The 15,417-nt window shown below is 36.5% G+C and overlaps 1 protein-coding gene across 1 annotated transcript; it reads left to right on the plus strand.

Annotated features, from left to right (window-relative positions):
- Positions 1-12,514: 12,514 nt before the first annotated feature.
- Positions 12,515-14,803, plus strand: LOC142355044 (uncharacterized). Its single transcript, XM_075407333.1, has 3 exons — positions 12,515-12,905; positions 12,980-13,048; positions 13,485-14,803. Exons 1-3 carry the CDS (start codon positions 12,581-12,583, stop codon positions 13,496-13,498), a joined length of 408 nt encoding a protein of 135 aa, XP_075263448.1. The 5' UTR covers positions 12,515-12,580; the 3' UTR covers positions 13,499-14,803.
- Positions 14,804-15,417: the final 614 nt, after the last annotated feature.

The following is a 15,417-nucleotide window of genomic DNA, read 5'->3' on the forward strand; positions in this document are numbered from 1 at the left end:
ACGACGATATCAAACAAGAAGTGCGTCGGGAATAACAAGATCAGAAAACTGAAAGACCGTTTTTTGTTCAAGGATACTGACTCAGATAAAAAAAATTGATGATGACGTATTTTTTTAAAGGTGATACAAAAGCCAGAGTGCGTGGAAGCCACATTGGAACGTGCAGTTGAACTAGAAAATTCTCCAATTGGTTAACATATTAGAATTTTCACAATCCTTAGAGATTTTGGGGTATGATTTTGAGAACATTGTGCAGACGCAAAAATTTGCTATGAAGGAACGGACGAAATGCGAAACATCCCAGAAAAAATGACGCAGGTTGAAATATTGAAAACAAAGAGTTGGATGACGTTAGGAATGTAGCCGAAACAAAGACAGGAGATTGTATCGCTCTGGTGGATGAGCGGGAGTGTTTAGCTCGGGAGTTGGAGAATGCCGAGTTAGATATCAGAAAACTAAAGAGTAGGGTATTGTCAGAGCACACCTCAAAGAAGGTTATCCAGAGGAGGCTGGAGGGGATCAACGCGCAGAGCCCGTTCAGTCGACCTCAACATTTTTATGAGCTTCTATTCCTGTCACAGGGGGCCACAATCAATATTATTCAGAAACAACTCAAAATGTTGGCAATGCTCTGTTATCCAGACAATGGTGGTCGGGAGGAGCTTTTCAAAATTATTATTTAGGCGGAAAAAAATATGAAAGACGAGGAGGCCCGTAATATTTATGACAAGTACACGGTTGAAAAAGCATAGGAATATATGAATTCGAAAATGGACCTTTGAAACTCTTGCTTGAGATTGAGTGGAACACTCAAATTTTCTAAGAGGGAGGAATTGTAGTAAACCAGAGAACTCAATGTATGACATGCTCACAAAAATACATATTGAACGCACTCTAAGAAGTTTTCACAATAAGTGGGAGAAAAAAAGAGATTGTTACTAAGAGTAAACCGGATTTTAACAATATAAAGAAAGCATCATAAATAATGATAGGAATTATCGCTGAATTTCATCTTGAAGGGAGACGTCAAGGAACGTTTGTTCTTTACGGGATTCGTCAGGCAGGTGAACCTGTTATCTGTTTGTTTAACTAACAGGGACCTGTGCGGTTGAAAATAACTATGAGAAAATCTCAAAGAGATTAAAAAAATGGGTAAAAATAACCTAAGATAAATCAACCTTTAATAGGACTGAAACCAGAGAACATAATCAAAACTAAACCTCATATAGTTGAGCTGCTTTTCTCTAAATAGCTTCACAGCTTCTCATCTTTTGAGACTTGTTTTTCCCATCAATTTTTCTAACTCTGTATTAAACCGTTTGAAAACTTAGATCTTCATAATTAAATTAAATTCTTAGAATCAGAAAATTTTCATCAGTAATCTCGTGGTTCAATGTGCTTGAGAAAACTCCCCCAACCCAAACCGTAACCGTACACAGTGCACGGAGATTACATGGGCGACAGAGATTTATAAAAAGTTGACATTTTGAAAACATTGGATCTTTAGTTGCCCATAAGGGAACTGTGCATTATCCTAAGGTCTTAATTGGATTCAACTCCCGTATTGTAGGTAGCATGCACCCCAGTTCAATGTTTTCAAAGGCAAGTGGTTCTCGATTAGGTTTGTTCATTGCAATGACTGATGTTTCTGGTCCGGTATTGTTGCCAAGTTAATCAATAAGAAACATGGAAATTATGCTTATTTGTAATCGCCCGTAAACTTTCCGCCAAAAGAGTTCATTAAAACTGTATTTTATTAGAGACCTGTAAAGAGCCACTCACGTTGTGACAAATTTTCATTCGTCTTTTAAGTTTTGGAATTTCTTGAAACAGTTTTTAGCTTTATTGTTTTGTGTAATTTACAATTTTTGAGATCAGTTTACAAAATGGTATGAAGCAATTCCCATGAAGCTTCCCAGCAACCAAGAAGCTTCGAATGTAGCTAAGGCCTTTGTGAATGTATGGGTTTCAAAGTTTGGTTGTCCGGCAAATCTTTATGGCGACAAAGGCAGTAACTTTATATCGAATCTTTTCAAGAATATGTGTAAAGAGCTGGGAATTAACAGGACATCAAAACTGCTTATCATACTAAAAAAACGCAATGATAGAGCGCATCAATCGCACAATCGTAGAGAGTCTTGCAAAATATGTTGTTGAACAACTTAACACCTGGAGCAACTACCTTTAGCTAGTAATGATGGCGTACAGATCATCAATTCACTCTGTTACCAAATACAGCCCTTTTATCTCTTTCTTGAACAATCAAGCGCGCTGCCAATTGAGTGCATGTATCAAAAAAAAAAACCAAAATCTACACAACTCTGAGTGATTACGTTGGTTGCTTGAAAGACGAACTACAGGCGTGCCATGAACTGGTTCGGGAAGGCATGGATGTGGAGCAAGAAAGACAAAAAAACCTACTATGACCGTAGCACATTTGGACTACAATATGAAGTTGGTGATTTAGTAATGGTGTTCAACCCCACAATGAAAACTAGCTTCAAAAAGAAATTTAAATCCTTTTACAGTGGAACATAGGTAATACGTGAAATAATCAACGATCTAAACTTTGTTATTGAAAATGTGAAAACAAAGAACAACAAAAGGTCCACTACAATGGACTCAGACGTTTCAACAGTAGAAGTGCTACCACTGATAAAAAAGAACCTAAGAAGGCAAAGAGTGATTCGAGAATACCACAAAATGACCTTACGGAGGGCAATAATTTTGGGGAAATTGAAGTAGTCACTCCAAAGTTGGATGACACAGGATGAGCAAGAAGAGAAATTAATCCTGAAGGAAATATTAGTCAAATTAACCCGAGCACTGAAACTCACAATGGGACAGTCAAGGAGGAAATGTTTGAAACACCAATTGGTGGGTGTACAAGAGAATCAATAAATACTAACAAAAAAAAACAAAAGCAGAAGCACAAAGATACCTGCGCCCAAAGTAGCCGCTCAGCAGAAGCAGGATAGCCTGGTGGCAACATCTGAAAGGAGTGAAGGCGAAGAATTGCCAAATAGAAGCCCGGCTTTTAATTTGCAAAAAATTACCGAACGACGATATCAAACAAGAAGTGCGTCGGGAATAACAAGATCAGAAAACTGAAAGACCGTTTTTTGTTCAAGGATACTGACTCAGATAAAAAAAATTGATAATGACGTATTTTTTTAAAGGTGATACAAAAACCAGAGTGCGTGGAAGCCACATTGGAACGTGCAGTTGAACTAGAAAATTCTCCAATTGGTTAACATATTAGAATTTTCACAATCCTTAGAAATTTTGGGGTATGATTTTGAGAACATTGTGCAGACGCAAAAATTTGCTATGAAGGAACGGACGAAATGCGAAACGTCCCAGAAAAAATGACGCAGGTTGAAATATTGAAAACAAAGAGTAGGATGACGTTAGGAATGTAGCCGAAACAAAGACAGGAGATTGTATGGCTCTGGTGGATGAGCGGGAGTGTTTAGCATGGGAGTTGGAGAATGCCGAGTTAGATATCAGAAAACTAAAGAGTAGGGTATTGTCAGTGCACACCTCAAAGCAGGTTATCCAGAGGAGGCTGGAGGGGATCAACGCGCAGAGCCCGTTCAGTCGACCTCCACATTTTTATGAGCTTCTATTCCTGTCACAGGGGGCCACAATCAATATTATTCAGAAACAACTCAAAATGTTGGCAATGCTCTGTTATCCAGACAATGGTGGTCGGGAGGAGCTTTTCAAAATTATTATTTAGGCGGAAAAAAATATGGAAGACGAGGAGGCCCGTAATATTTATGACAAGTACACGGTTGAAAAAGCAGAGGAATATATGAATTCGTAAATGGACCTTTGAAACTCTTGCTTGAGATTGAGTGGAACACTCAAATTTTCTGATAGGGAGGAATTGTAGTAAACCAGAGAACTTAATGTATGACATGCTCACAAAAATACATATTGAACGCACTCTAAAAAGTTTTCACAATAAGTGGGAGAAAAAAAAGAGATTGTTACTAAGAGTAAACCGGATTTTAACAATATAAAGAAAGCATCATAAATAATGATAGGAATTATCGCTGAATTTCATCTTGAAGGGAGACGTCAAAGAACGTTTGTTCTTTACGGGATTCGTCAGGCAGGTGAACCTGTTATCTGTTTGTTTAACTAACAGGGACCTGTGCGGTTGAAAATAACTATGAGAAAATCTCAAAGAGATTAAAAGAAACGGGTAAAAATAACCTAAGATAAATCAACCTTTAATAGGACTGAAACCAGAGAACATAATCAAAACTAAACCTTATATAATTGAGCTGCTTTTCTCTAAATAGCTTCATAGCTTCTCATCTTTTGAGACTTGTTTTTCCCATCAATTTTTCTAACTCTGTATTAAACCGTTTGAAAACTTAGATCTTCATAATTAAATTAAATTCTTAGACTCAGAAAATTTTCTTCAGTAATCTTGTGGTTCAATGTGCTTGAAAAAACTCCTCCAACCCAAACCGTAACCGTACACAGTGCACGGAGATTACATGGGCGACAGAGATTTTTAAAAAGTTGACATTTTGAAAACATTGCATCTTTAGTTGCCCATAAGGGAACTGTGCATGATCCTAAGGTCTTAATTGGATTCAACTCCCGTATTGTAGGTAGCATGCACCCCAGTTCAATGTTTTCAAAGGCAAGTGGTTCTCGATTACGTTTGTTCATTGCAATGACTGATGTTTCTGGTCCGGTATTGTTGCCAAGTTAATCAATAAGAAACATGGAAATTATGCTTATTTGTAATCGCCCGTAAACTTTCCGCCAAAAGAATTCATTAAAACTGTATTTTATTAGAGACCTGTAAAGAGCCACTCACGTTGTGACAAATTTTCATTCGTCTTTTAAGTTTTGGAATTTCTTGAAACAGTTTTTAGCTTGATTGTTTTGTGTCATTTACAATTTTTGCGAGGTTTTTTTTTCAATTTCAGATTGTGTTAATGTTAATTGTAATTTGAGTTGCTGGTGTCAGTTATTTAACTTTTGGAAACATCAGTTTTTTCTGACCATTTTTTGCAAAAATCAGTTTTCTCTGACGGCTTTTAAAAACCAACAACTCAAAAGCAAACCATTTGCTTTCCAAACTGCTCAATTGCTTGTTTGAAACACCAATCGGTGGGAGTACAAGAGAATAAAAAATACTAACACAAACAACAAACCAGAAGCACAAGGATACTGCGCCCAAATTACCCGCACAGTAGAAGCGGGATAGCCTGGTGGCAACATCCCATAGGAGTGAAGGCGAAGAATTTCCAATTAAAAGCACGACCTCTAGTTTTTAAAGTGTTACCGAACGACGATATCAAACAAAAAATGCGTCGGGAATAACAAGAACAGAGAAACTGAAAGACCGGTTTTTATTCAAGGATACCGATTCAGATGAAAAAACTGATATTGACGTATTTTTTTTAAAAGGTGATACGACAAAAGCAAGAGGGCGTGGAACCCACATTGGAACGTGCAGCTGAACTGGAAATTTCTCCAATTGGCTAACATATTAAGTTTTCCACGATCCTTAGAGATTGTGGGGTATGATTTTGAGAACATTGTTCAGACGCAAAAATTGCCATATTGGAACGGACGAAATGCGAAACATCACAAAAAAATGACGCAGGTTGAAATATTGAAGAAAGAAATGGAGGAGGTTACGAATGCAGCTGAAACAAAGACAAGAGAATGTATCCCTCTGGTGGATGAGCGGGAGGGTTTAGCTCGGGAGTTGGAGAATGCCCAGTTAGATATCAGAAAACTGAAGAGTAGAGTAAGATCAGAGCAGACCTCAAAGACGGTTATCCAGAGGAGGCTGGAGGCAATCAACGCGCAGAGCCCGTTCAGTCGACCTCCAAATTTTTATGAGGTTCTATTCCTGTCACATGGGGCTACAATCAGTACTATTCAGAAACAACTCAAAATGTTGGCAATGCTCGGTCATCCAGACAATGGTGGTCGGGAGGAGCTTTTAAAAATTATTATTTAGGCGGAAAAAAGTATGGAAGACGAGGAGGCCCGTAATATTTATGACAAGTACACGGTTGAAAAAGCAGAGGAATATATGAATTCGTAAATGGACCTTTGAAACTCTTGCTTGAGATTCAGTGGAACACTCAAGTTTTCTGAGATGGAGGAAGTGTAGTAAACCAGAGAACTTAATGTATGACATGCTCACAAAAATACCTATTGAACGCACTCTAAGAAGTTTTCACAATAAGTGGGAGAAAAATAAGAGATTGTTACTAAGAGTAAACCGGATTTTAACAATATAAAGAGAGCATCATAAATAATGATAGGAATTATCGCGGAATTTCATCTTGAAGGGAGGCGTCAAGGAACGTTTGTTCTTGACGGGATTCATCAGGCAGGTGAACCTTTTATCTGTCTGTTTAACTAACAGGGACCTGTTTGGTTGAAAATAACTATGAGAAAGTCCCAAAGAGATTAAAGAAAATGGGTAAAAATAACCTAAGATAAATCAACCCTTAATAGGACTGAAACCAGAGAACATAATCAAAATTAAACCTCATATAATTGAGCTGCCTTTCTCTAAATAGCTTCACACCTTCTCATCTTTTGAGACTTGTTTTTCCCATAAATTTTTCTAACTCTGTATTAAACGGTTTGAATACTTAGATCTTCATAATTAAATTAAATTCTTAGACTCAGAAAATTTTCATCAGTAATCTCGTGGTTCAATGTGCTTGAGAAAACTCCCCCAACCCAAACCGTAACCGTATACAGTGCACGGAGATTACATGGGCGACAGAGATTTTTAATAAATTGACATTTTGAAAACATTGCATCTTCAGTTGCCCATAAGAGAACTGTGCATGATCCTAAGGTCTTAATTGGATTCAACTCCCGTATTGTAGGGAGCATGCACCCCACTTCGATGTTTTCAAAGGCAAGTGGTTCTCGATTAGGTGTGTTTATTGCAAGAACTGATGTTTTTGCTCCGGTAACGTCGCCAAGTTAATCAATAAGAGACATCGAAGTTATGCTTATTTAAAATCGCCTGTGAACTTTCCGCCAAAAGAGTTCATTAAAACTGTATTTTTTAGAGACCTGTAAAAAGCCACTCACTTTGTGACAAATTTCCATTCGTCTTTTATGTTTTGGAATTTCTGGAAACAGTTTTAGCTTGGTTGTTTTGTGTCATTGGAGCTGTTAGTGTCAGTTATCTTTTGAAAACATTAGTTTCTACTAACGGTTTTTAAAATATCAGTTTTTTCGGACGGTTTTTAAAAACCAACAACTAAAAAACAAACCATTTGCTTTCCAAACTGCTCAATGTAATGGATCAAGGTAAACAAGTTTTTCTTTATTCTTCAACGTGTACGATTGAAAAAAAAACAAACCGTCAACATGTACGATTGGGAGCAAACTAAAAAATAGTGTAAAAGAAACTGATTTGTCAAATTAAAATTACTTCCGATATTTAAAACAAACGTTTTCAAACTTAACGTTCATCGTCAGGTCAAAACTGTTTTACAAATTGTTGAAAAGATAAAATAAATATGTATTTACATTTGTCTGAGAACACACTTAAAACAATTCTAGGAACTATTCTAAAAAGTTCAATCGAAAATTTTTCCATGTACAATATTTAGCCTATTTACAACTCATATTTACATCCGTTATCAATTTATTTGAAAACATTCCTAAAAAACAGTATCGACCAGGTATCTCTACAATTACTCACATCGCTTGGTAATGTTAGTTTCAATTGCCCAATTATTGTGAAAAAACACCGACTCTTAGTTTTCAGATTGCAATACAAAGGAATAGTATAAAAACTGTCACATCCAGCTATATCAGTTCATCTTACTCTGGATTGAGAACGCCAAGATTGACGTCTACCCGGTTGTACTCCAGCCGTCCTCAATTTTAAATAATTTTAATCGCTTACCAGGTCTTGTTTTAGTAGCAGTAGTAGTAGAAAAGGATTTTGAGTAATCATCTCAAGGGTTTGCACCCATTTATAAAATCCAATTTAATTCAGTTTTAGTTTATCGAGTGCATTGCAGTGTCCACATCTGCTCATGATTTTCCATGTGCACTTGTTGTCTACGTTGAAGAATTTTTCAAAGAAACGATGGTAGATTCTTTTCAGTGTAGTTTTGTTCAGGATAGTTCCGTAGTCCTTGTACACTCGTAAGACGTAGTTGAACAGCATTTTGAATCGTCGAAAAAAGTTTTCGTTGATTTTACAGAGTCGATTTTTCGAAACTTCAAATTCCCCTCTCTGTGCTTGTCGCGTCGTTTCAGCAGGTTCATCAGATTCAGGTTGGATTTTTACGTCATACTGGTTTCTCAGGAGCGCCTGTTATCGTAGTTAATGTTATTAACCCACCAAAAATGTGAGCAATCTAGTGTTCTGTCCAACGTCTCGTACGTATTTTTCATTACACAAAAACCGATAATCTTATCAAATTGTTCAGGTAAAACCTCAGAATCGTTGAGTTAGTTTGCCATTTTCTTCAGTTCCGTTTTACCGAATCACTCCCCCTCCCTCAAACTCAGCCTTCTCTCTTATTATCAATAAGTTTTTCTGAATTTATTGGATCTTTTCCGTTTGTGCCCCAATCCACAACGTTTATGCACTCCACCCACAACGTTACAGAGCAAGTCTCTTTACATAATAAATCATTCTGTAAAAATATGGAAGCTGCGTCTGGGGTGATTGCACTTAATATGCACCCACTAAGCGCGGTGTGTATACACCGAAAATATGCAATTTATCATAGGCTTGTTAATAGCTTGAAAAAAACGATACCAACCTTGTATACTGCACGCTTCTTCCGTTGTGAAATGAAATGGTTGTCATTTGTGGAGCATGAAAAACAAACAGATACAAATTCTGCTTTAACTAACTTTTGTAACATCAACCAAAAACAAGCGTAAGTACCCTGATGCGTTCTATTTATATTTTGATTTCATTAGTTTAGTTCGCATATATATTATTATTTAGGCGGAAAAATGTATGGAAGACGAGGAGGCCCGTAATATTTATGACAAGTACACGGTTGAAAAAGCAGAGGAATATATGAATTCGAAAATGGACCTTTGAAACTCTTGCTTGAGATTCAGTGGAACACTCAAGTATTCTGAGAGGGAGGAAGTGTAGTAAACCAGAGAACTTAATATATGACATGCTCACAAAAATACATATTGAACGCACTCTAAGAAGTTTTTACAATAAGTGGAAGAAAAAAAAGAGAATGTTACTGAGAGTAAACCGGATTCTAACAATATAAAGAAAGCATCATAAATAATGATAGGAATTATCGCGGAATTTCATCTTGAAGGGAGACGTCAAGGAACGTTTGTTCTTGACGGGATTCGTCAGGCAGGTGAACCTGTTATCTGTTTGTTTAACTAACAGGGACCTGTGCGGTTGAAAATAACTATGAGAAAATCCCAAAGAGATTAAAGAAAATGGGTAAAAATAACCTAAGATAAATCAACCTTTAATAGGACTGAAACCAGAGAACATAATCAAAACTAAACCTCATATAATTGAGCTGCTTTTCTCTAATTAGCTTCACACCTTCTCATCTTTTGAGACTTGTTTTTCCCATCAATTTTTCTAACTCTGTATTAAACCGTTTGAAAACTTAGATCTTCATAATTAAATTAAATTCTTAGACTCAGAAAATTTTCATCATTAAGCTCGTGGTTCAATGTGCTTGAGAAAACTTCCCCAACCCAAACCGTAAGCGTATACAGTGCACGGAGATTACATGGGTGACAGAGATTTTTAAAAAGTTGACATTTTCAAAACATTGCATCTTTAGTTGCCCATAAGAGAACTGTGCATGATCCTAAGGTCTTAATTGGATTCAACTCCCATATTGTAGGGAGCATGCACCCCACTTCGATGTTTTCAAAGGCAAGTGGTTCTCGATTAGGTGTGTTTATTGCAAGAACTGATGTTTTTGCTCCGGTAACGTCGCCAAGTTAATCAATAAGAGACATCGAAGTTATGCTTATTTAAAATCGCCTGTGAACTTTCCGCCAAAAGAGTTCATTAAAACTGTATTTTTTAGAGACCTGTAAAAAGCCACTCACGTTGTGACAAATTTCCATTCGTCTTTTATGTTTTGGAATTTCTGGAAACAGTTTTAGCTTGGTTGTTTTGTGTCATTGGAGCTGTTAGTGTCAGTTATCTTTTGAAAACATTAGTTTCTACTGACGGTTTTTAAAATATCAGTTTTTTCGGACGGTTTTTAAAAACCAACAACTAAAAAACAAACCATTTGCTTTCCAAACTGCTCAATGTAATGGATCAAGGTAAACAAGTTTTTCTTTATTCTTCAACGTGTACGATTGAAAAAAAAAACAAACCGTCAACATGTACGATTGGGAGCAAACTAAAAAATAGTGTAAAAGAAACCGATTTGTCAAATTAAAATTACTTCCGATATTTAAAACAAACGTTTTCAAACTTAACGTTCATCGCCAGGTCAAAACTGTTTTACAAATTGTTGGAAAGATAAAATAAATATGTATTTACATTTGTCTGAGACCACACTTAAAACAATTCTAGGAACTATTCTAAAAAGTTCAATCGAAAATTTTTCCATGTACAATATTTAGCCTATTTACAACTCATATTTACATCCGTTATCAATTTATTTGAAAACATTCCTAAAAAACAGTATCGACCAGGTATCTCTACAATTACTCACATCGCTTGGTAATGTTAGTTTCAATTGCCCAATTATTGTGAAAAAACACCGACTCTTAGTTTTCAGATTGCAATACAAAGGAATAGTATAAAAACTGTCACATCCAGCTATATCAGTTCATCTTACTCTGGATTGAGAACGCCAAGATTGACGTCTACCCGGTTGTACTCCAGCCGTCCTCAATTTTAAATAATTTTAATCGCTTACCAGGTCTTGTTTTAGTAGCAGTAGTAGTAGAAAAGGATTTTGAGTAATCATCTCAAGGGTTTGCACCCATTTATAAAATCCAATTTAATTCAGTTTTAGTTTATCGAGTGCATTGCAGTGTCCACATCTGCTCATGATTTTCCATGTGCACTTGTTGTCTACGTTGAAGAATTTTTCAAAGAAACGATGGTAGATTCTTTTCAGTGTAGTTTTGTTCAGGATAGTTCCGTAGTCCTTGTACACTCGTAAGACGTAGTTGAACAGCATTTTGAATCGTCGAAAAAAGTTTTCGTTGATTTTACAGAGTCGATTTTTCGAAACTTCAAATTCCCCTCTCTGTGCTTGTCGCGTCGTTTCAGCAGGTTCATCAGATTCAGGTTGGATTTTTACGTCATACTGGTTTCTCAGGAGCGCCTGTTATCGTAGTTAATGTTATTAACCCGCCAAAAATGTGAGCAATCTAGTGTTATGTCCAACGTCTCGTACGTATTTTTCATTACACAAAAACCGATAATCTTATCAAATTGTTCAGGTAAAACCTCAGAATCGTTGAGTTAGTTTGCCATTTTCTTCAGTTCCGTTTTACCGAATCACTCCCCCTCCCTCAAACTCAGCCTTCTCTCTTATTATCAATAAGTTTTTCTGAATTTATTGGATCTTTTCCGTTTGTGCCCCAATCCACAACGTTTATGCACTCCACCCACAACGTTACAGAGCAAGTCTCTACATAATAAATCATTCTGTAAAAATATGGAAGCTGCGTCTGGGGTGATTGCACTTAATATGCACCCACTAAGCGCGGTGTGTATACACCGAAAATATGCAATTTATCATAGGCTTGTTAATAGCTTGAAAAAAACGATACCAACCTTGTATACTTCACGCTTCTTCCGTTGTGAAATGAAATGGTTGTCATTTGTGGAGCATGAAAAACAAACAGATACAAATTCTGCTTTAACTAACTTTTGTAACATCAACCAAAAACAAGCGTAAGTACCCTGATGCGTTCTATTTCTATTTTGATTTCATTAGTTCAGTTCGCATTTATACGGATAACTGCAATTACCTTTTTTCATAACCTATTCGTGTTCTTGGGACCTCTTGACTTTTATGAAGAGGTTTTACGCCTTCGAAGCATCTACATTTCGTAAAAAAAAACAAAACGAGGAGTATATGTGTCCCTACGACACTTTATCAAACAGATTGTCTCTCCACACTGAAGTTTTTCAACATTTTTGTAGTCGAAACATTTCCCAATTCAAAATTCTTGGAATTATTGAAAATTAACTTAATTAGTTCAGTGATTAATGATAATTCTTCAGCCATTGCTTGCTGGCTCAACGCCGTTACAGCCTTGAGGACGAGCTGATTATTGGGTTCAGAATTCATGAAAACTTGGTATCGTATTATTTGCTGTCGTAGTAGTTGTCGCGATGTTAAATATGCGTCAACATTTAAATGAGTCGATTTTTCTTTATTATAGTGTTACTGAATATCCACTCTACTAGATAGGCTTTTTAGTGAGTTTTATTTTCAGCATTCTAAGTATTGGCGACTGGAGCAGTCTCCCATTTGAGTAATTTTCCGCTAAATGAGAATTTGGATAGTATTATTTTCAGATGATTTGCGCAATTTGATAATCTTTTTTGAATGGCTGAAAAAATATGGAGGGTTGTAGTATTACAAGCAGTTGTGAGGACACTCCGATGCAAAATGAAGATAGCATAACTGTCACAGCTGCTTCCAACCAGAGTGCATCGAATTCAGTTACACTTGCGTCCACTAATATCCTAAACAATCAGGGCCTGACCATTTACAGGTCGCCTAATTTACCTCCTACGCATTATATTCTACTCAAGAGTCCCTTAGTGGGTGGTAATCTAACGGCTGAAAACTGTCTCATAGTTGACGTTTCTCAGTTACAGCAGCAAAATTTGACAATTGTACCTTCAATTACACAACAAGTTGCACCTCCAATAGAAGAACAAGGTTCGTTTTCTGTCACCTTTCTTACATTAAATAGTTGAAAAAAGAATTTGTAACTGTTAGTTAATCCGCTTCAGATTCGAAAGAGCGAGTACAGAATTACATCAGAACCCTGAGTATTCCCGGGACAAGTTCGAATCAACCAGGTAAGCTTTTATCCCCTCGGCATTTATAATAAAACTAACTCCGTTATCAGAAACACCGATTTATAGCTTTGTGTTTAGTGGCAAATTTTATTTGAATAAACAGGGCTGCCAAGTTTGCCAGACGCATGCAATTTTAGAGTCTATAAATTATTAAGGCTGCTACCGTAGTTGGGGGTTCTCTATAACTGGTAATGTAGTATGAAATAAGCGGGTTGTCGAATTTGTAAGCCGGCGTTTTGCATGTGCCGCTTTTTGTACTCGTATTTTTTTCCCGCTAGCGGCATCAGAAGTCTCAAATGCTTGTTAAATAGTTGTTTTTTCATCAGCCTCAGGTAACCTTGAAACATCAATTCTAAATTTCGAACAGGTACCATCTGATTACAAAATCTGGCTGTCTTAAATTCGTGGTGTATCAAGCAGAATTATGTTTTACTAGTTGAACTGCTATGAAGCGAAATGCCTCGGAGCTCGATAATGGTTTGTTCAGCTTCACCTTACTGACTTTCATCATTTGAATTGTCATTTTTTAAATCAAAATAAAAACACAATTGGACAGCAGGCTTTACTGAGCATTGTACTTGTATAGACTGGTATTATATATTGTCTGCTAATTGTAGAAAAGTTTGTATTCATGAGGTATCGTAATTTTGATTTATAAGGGACCATTTACTATGTGTGTGGCTTGAATAGTAGTTTATCGTATGACCTGTATGACCATTCAGAAATTTTGTCATATGACCAGAAATTGTTCGCGCAGAAAACTTTTCGTTGTGAGCTGCGTCATTGTCTAGCTATAGTTTATGTGAATCTTAACGAAATTTTTGACCTGAAAAAATAGGACGTAATTAATTAGCTGGCATATTTTATTTTAAAAAGTACGGATAAATTTGGAGATAGTTGCAAGCATCTATCTTTGTTTTTATTAGTTTTCTTTAACTGTGCTAGTACTATAGAGATTCAAATTCTTTTAAAATGTCAAACTAATTGGGCGTTGAACGTTCAAGCTTCAAGTCAGGGTTTCCAAGTTCTGTTTTCTGTCGGCAAATATATCTCTTGTTAAAGTGAGTTGTAAACTTATTTGACTAACCTCACTCTATTAGCTGATTACTAGAACGCATCAAACACTGCATCTTTATATCCCGACATAAGCGAACCAGGCGCTTGAACCAATGAGGGCAAGTGAAATCTTCGAGTTCTTATTTGACCAAATCTTTGTCACCGAGCTGTCTAAATAGTAAGTTTCGATTAACTTCGACGAAATTATCAAACTTTGCTTGCTGCGTTGCAACCTGAGCTATTACGAAGAATTTAGTTCTAATTCGTGCAACTCCTGAGCCATTAATGGGCGATTCGTGGGACCAGACCATATTCCAGAATGGTGCGTTATTACCGAATAGTGCTGTTATTACTTGTGAGCAAGAGGATGGATTGAGCATAAGTCAGCGGTTCGGTTCCATTACAGCCGAGTTAGTCAAGAATCATGAGGAGGATATGGATAGTGGTTAGTTTCCCCAAAAGTCATCAATTTTATTTAGTATTTAGGAACTTAACAACTCATTCTAATGAGAGATTTAAGAGCCATGAGATTTAATTGTGATGACATGGATCGGCTTTTGGAGTCAAATTAGCTATGCGATGGTGAGGTTGATCGTGAATGGAAGTCCTCGGCATTGGTCCGGACCGAGTTAAAATTTAATTCAATCGATTTGCTATTTCCGAGCGGTTTAGTATTATGAAGTTGTCCTAGAATAGTAGTTGTTACCTTTCAACTGACCATTGTCTGCGAAATTGATTAATGATCCGAACTGCTGTGGCTCTGATGGAAGCTAAGGCGAGCCATGTTTTCAGTTTATATATTGCTGTAGTTGTTCTTGTTTTACTAACTTTTTATCTTATAAGGAGCAGTAACGAATTTCAAGATCGGAATTAAGTTTGCGGAGAACTTTTATCAAATTAAAGTTCTACATCAAAACTGAAATCTCGATGTATCATGTAGCTAAGCTAGTCATGCATCGCTTCGAGAAAAACGGGAAGTCGTTTCGCGTAGATTTTATAATTTTGCAATCGTTATAATGCTCCTCATGTCTCAACACGAGTAAGTTTTTTTGAGTAAAACGAGTGAAAGAAAAAAACATTCTAAACAGATGGCAAAACAAAAAATCTTTTTGAATATCTGCTTTATAATTAAATTATTACAGCAATGAACTCCATAAAAACCGGATTTCATTTGATGATTATTTGTTGGTGATATGATCCTATAAGTGCTCTTAAGAAAACTTAACAAATAAACAAGGAAGCCGGCTTATATGTGCTCTCGCACAGCTAGTTAGCACCCTAACTCAAAGGTGTAATCAGAGGTTAGACATTGC

Source organism: Convolutriloba macropyga, unplaced genomic scaffold (genome assembly GCF_964194025.1).
Source record: "Convolutriloba macropyga unplaced genomic scaffold, txConMacr16.3 SCAFFOLD_527, whole genome shotgun sequence".
Classification (NCBI taxonomy): Eukaryota; Metazoa; Xenacoelomorpha; order Acoela; family Convolutidae; genus Convolutriloba; species Convolutriloba macropyga.

What these genes read in the sequence shown, in the direction of transcription:
- LOC142355044 (XM_075407333.1), top strand. Translation starts at nt 12,581, where the DNA reads ATGGAGGGTTGTAGTATTACAAGCAGTTGTGAGGACACTCCGATGCAA. An exon ending in ACCTCCAATAGAAGAACAAG is followed by an intron (nt 12,906 to 12,979) that starts GTTCGTTTTCTG and finishes AATCCGCTTCAG; the next exon opens with ATTCGAAAGAGCGAGTACAG.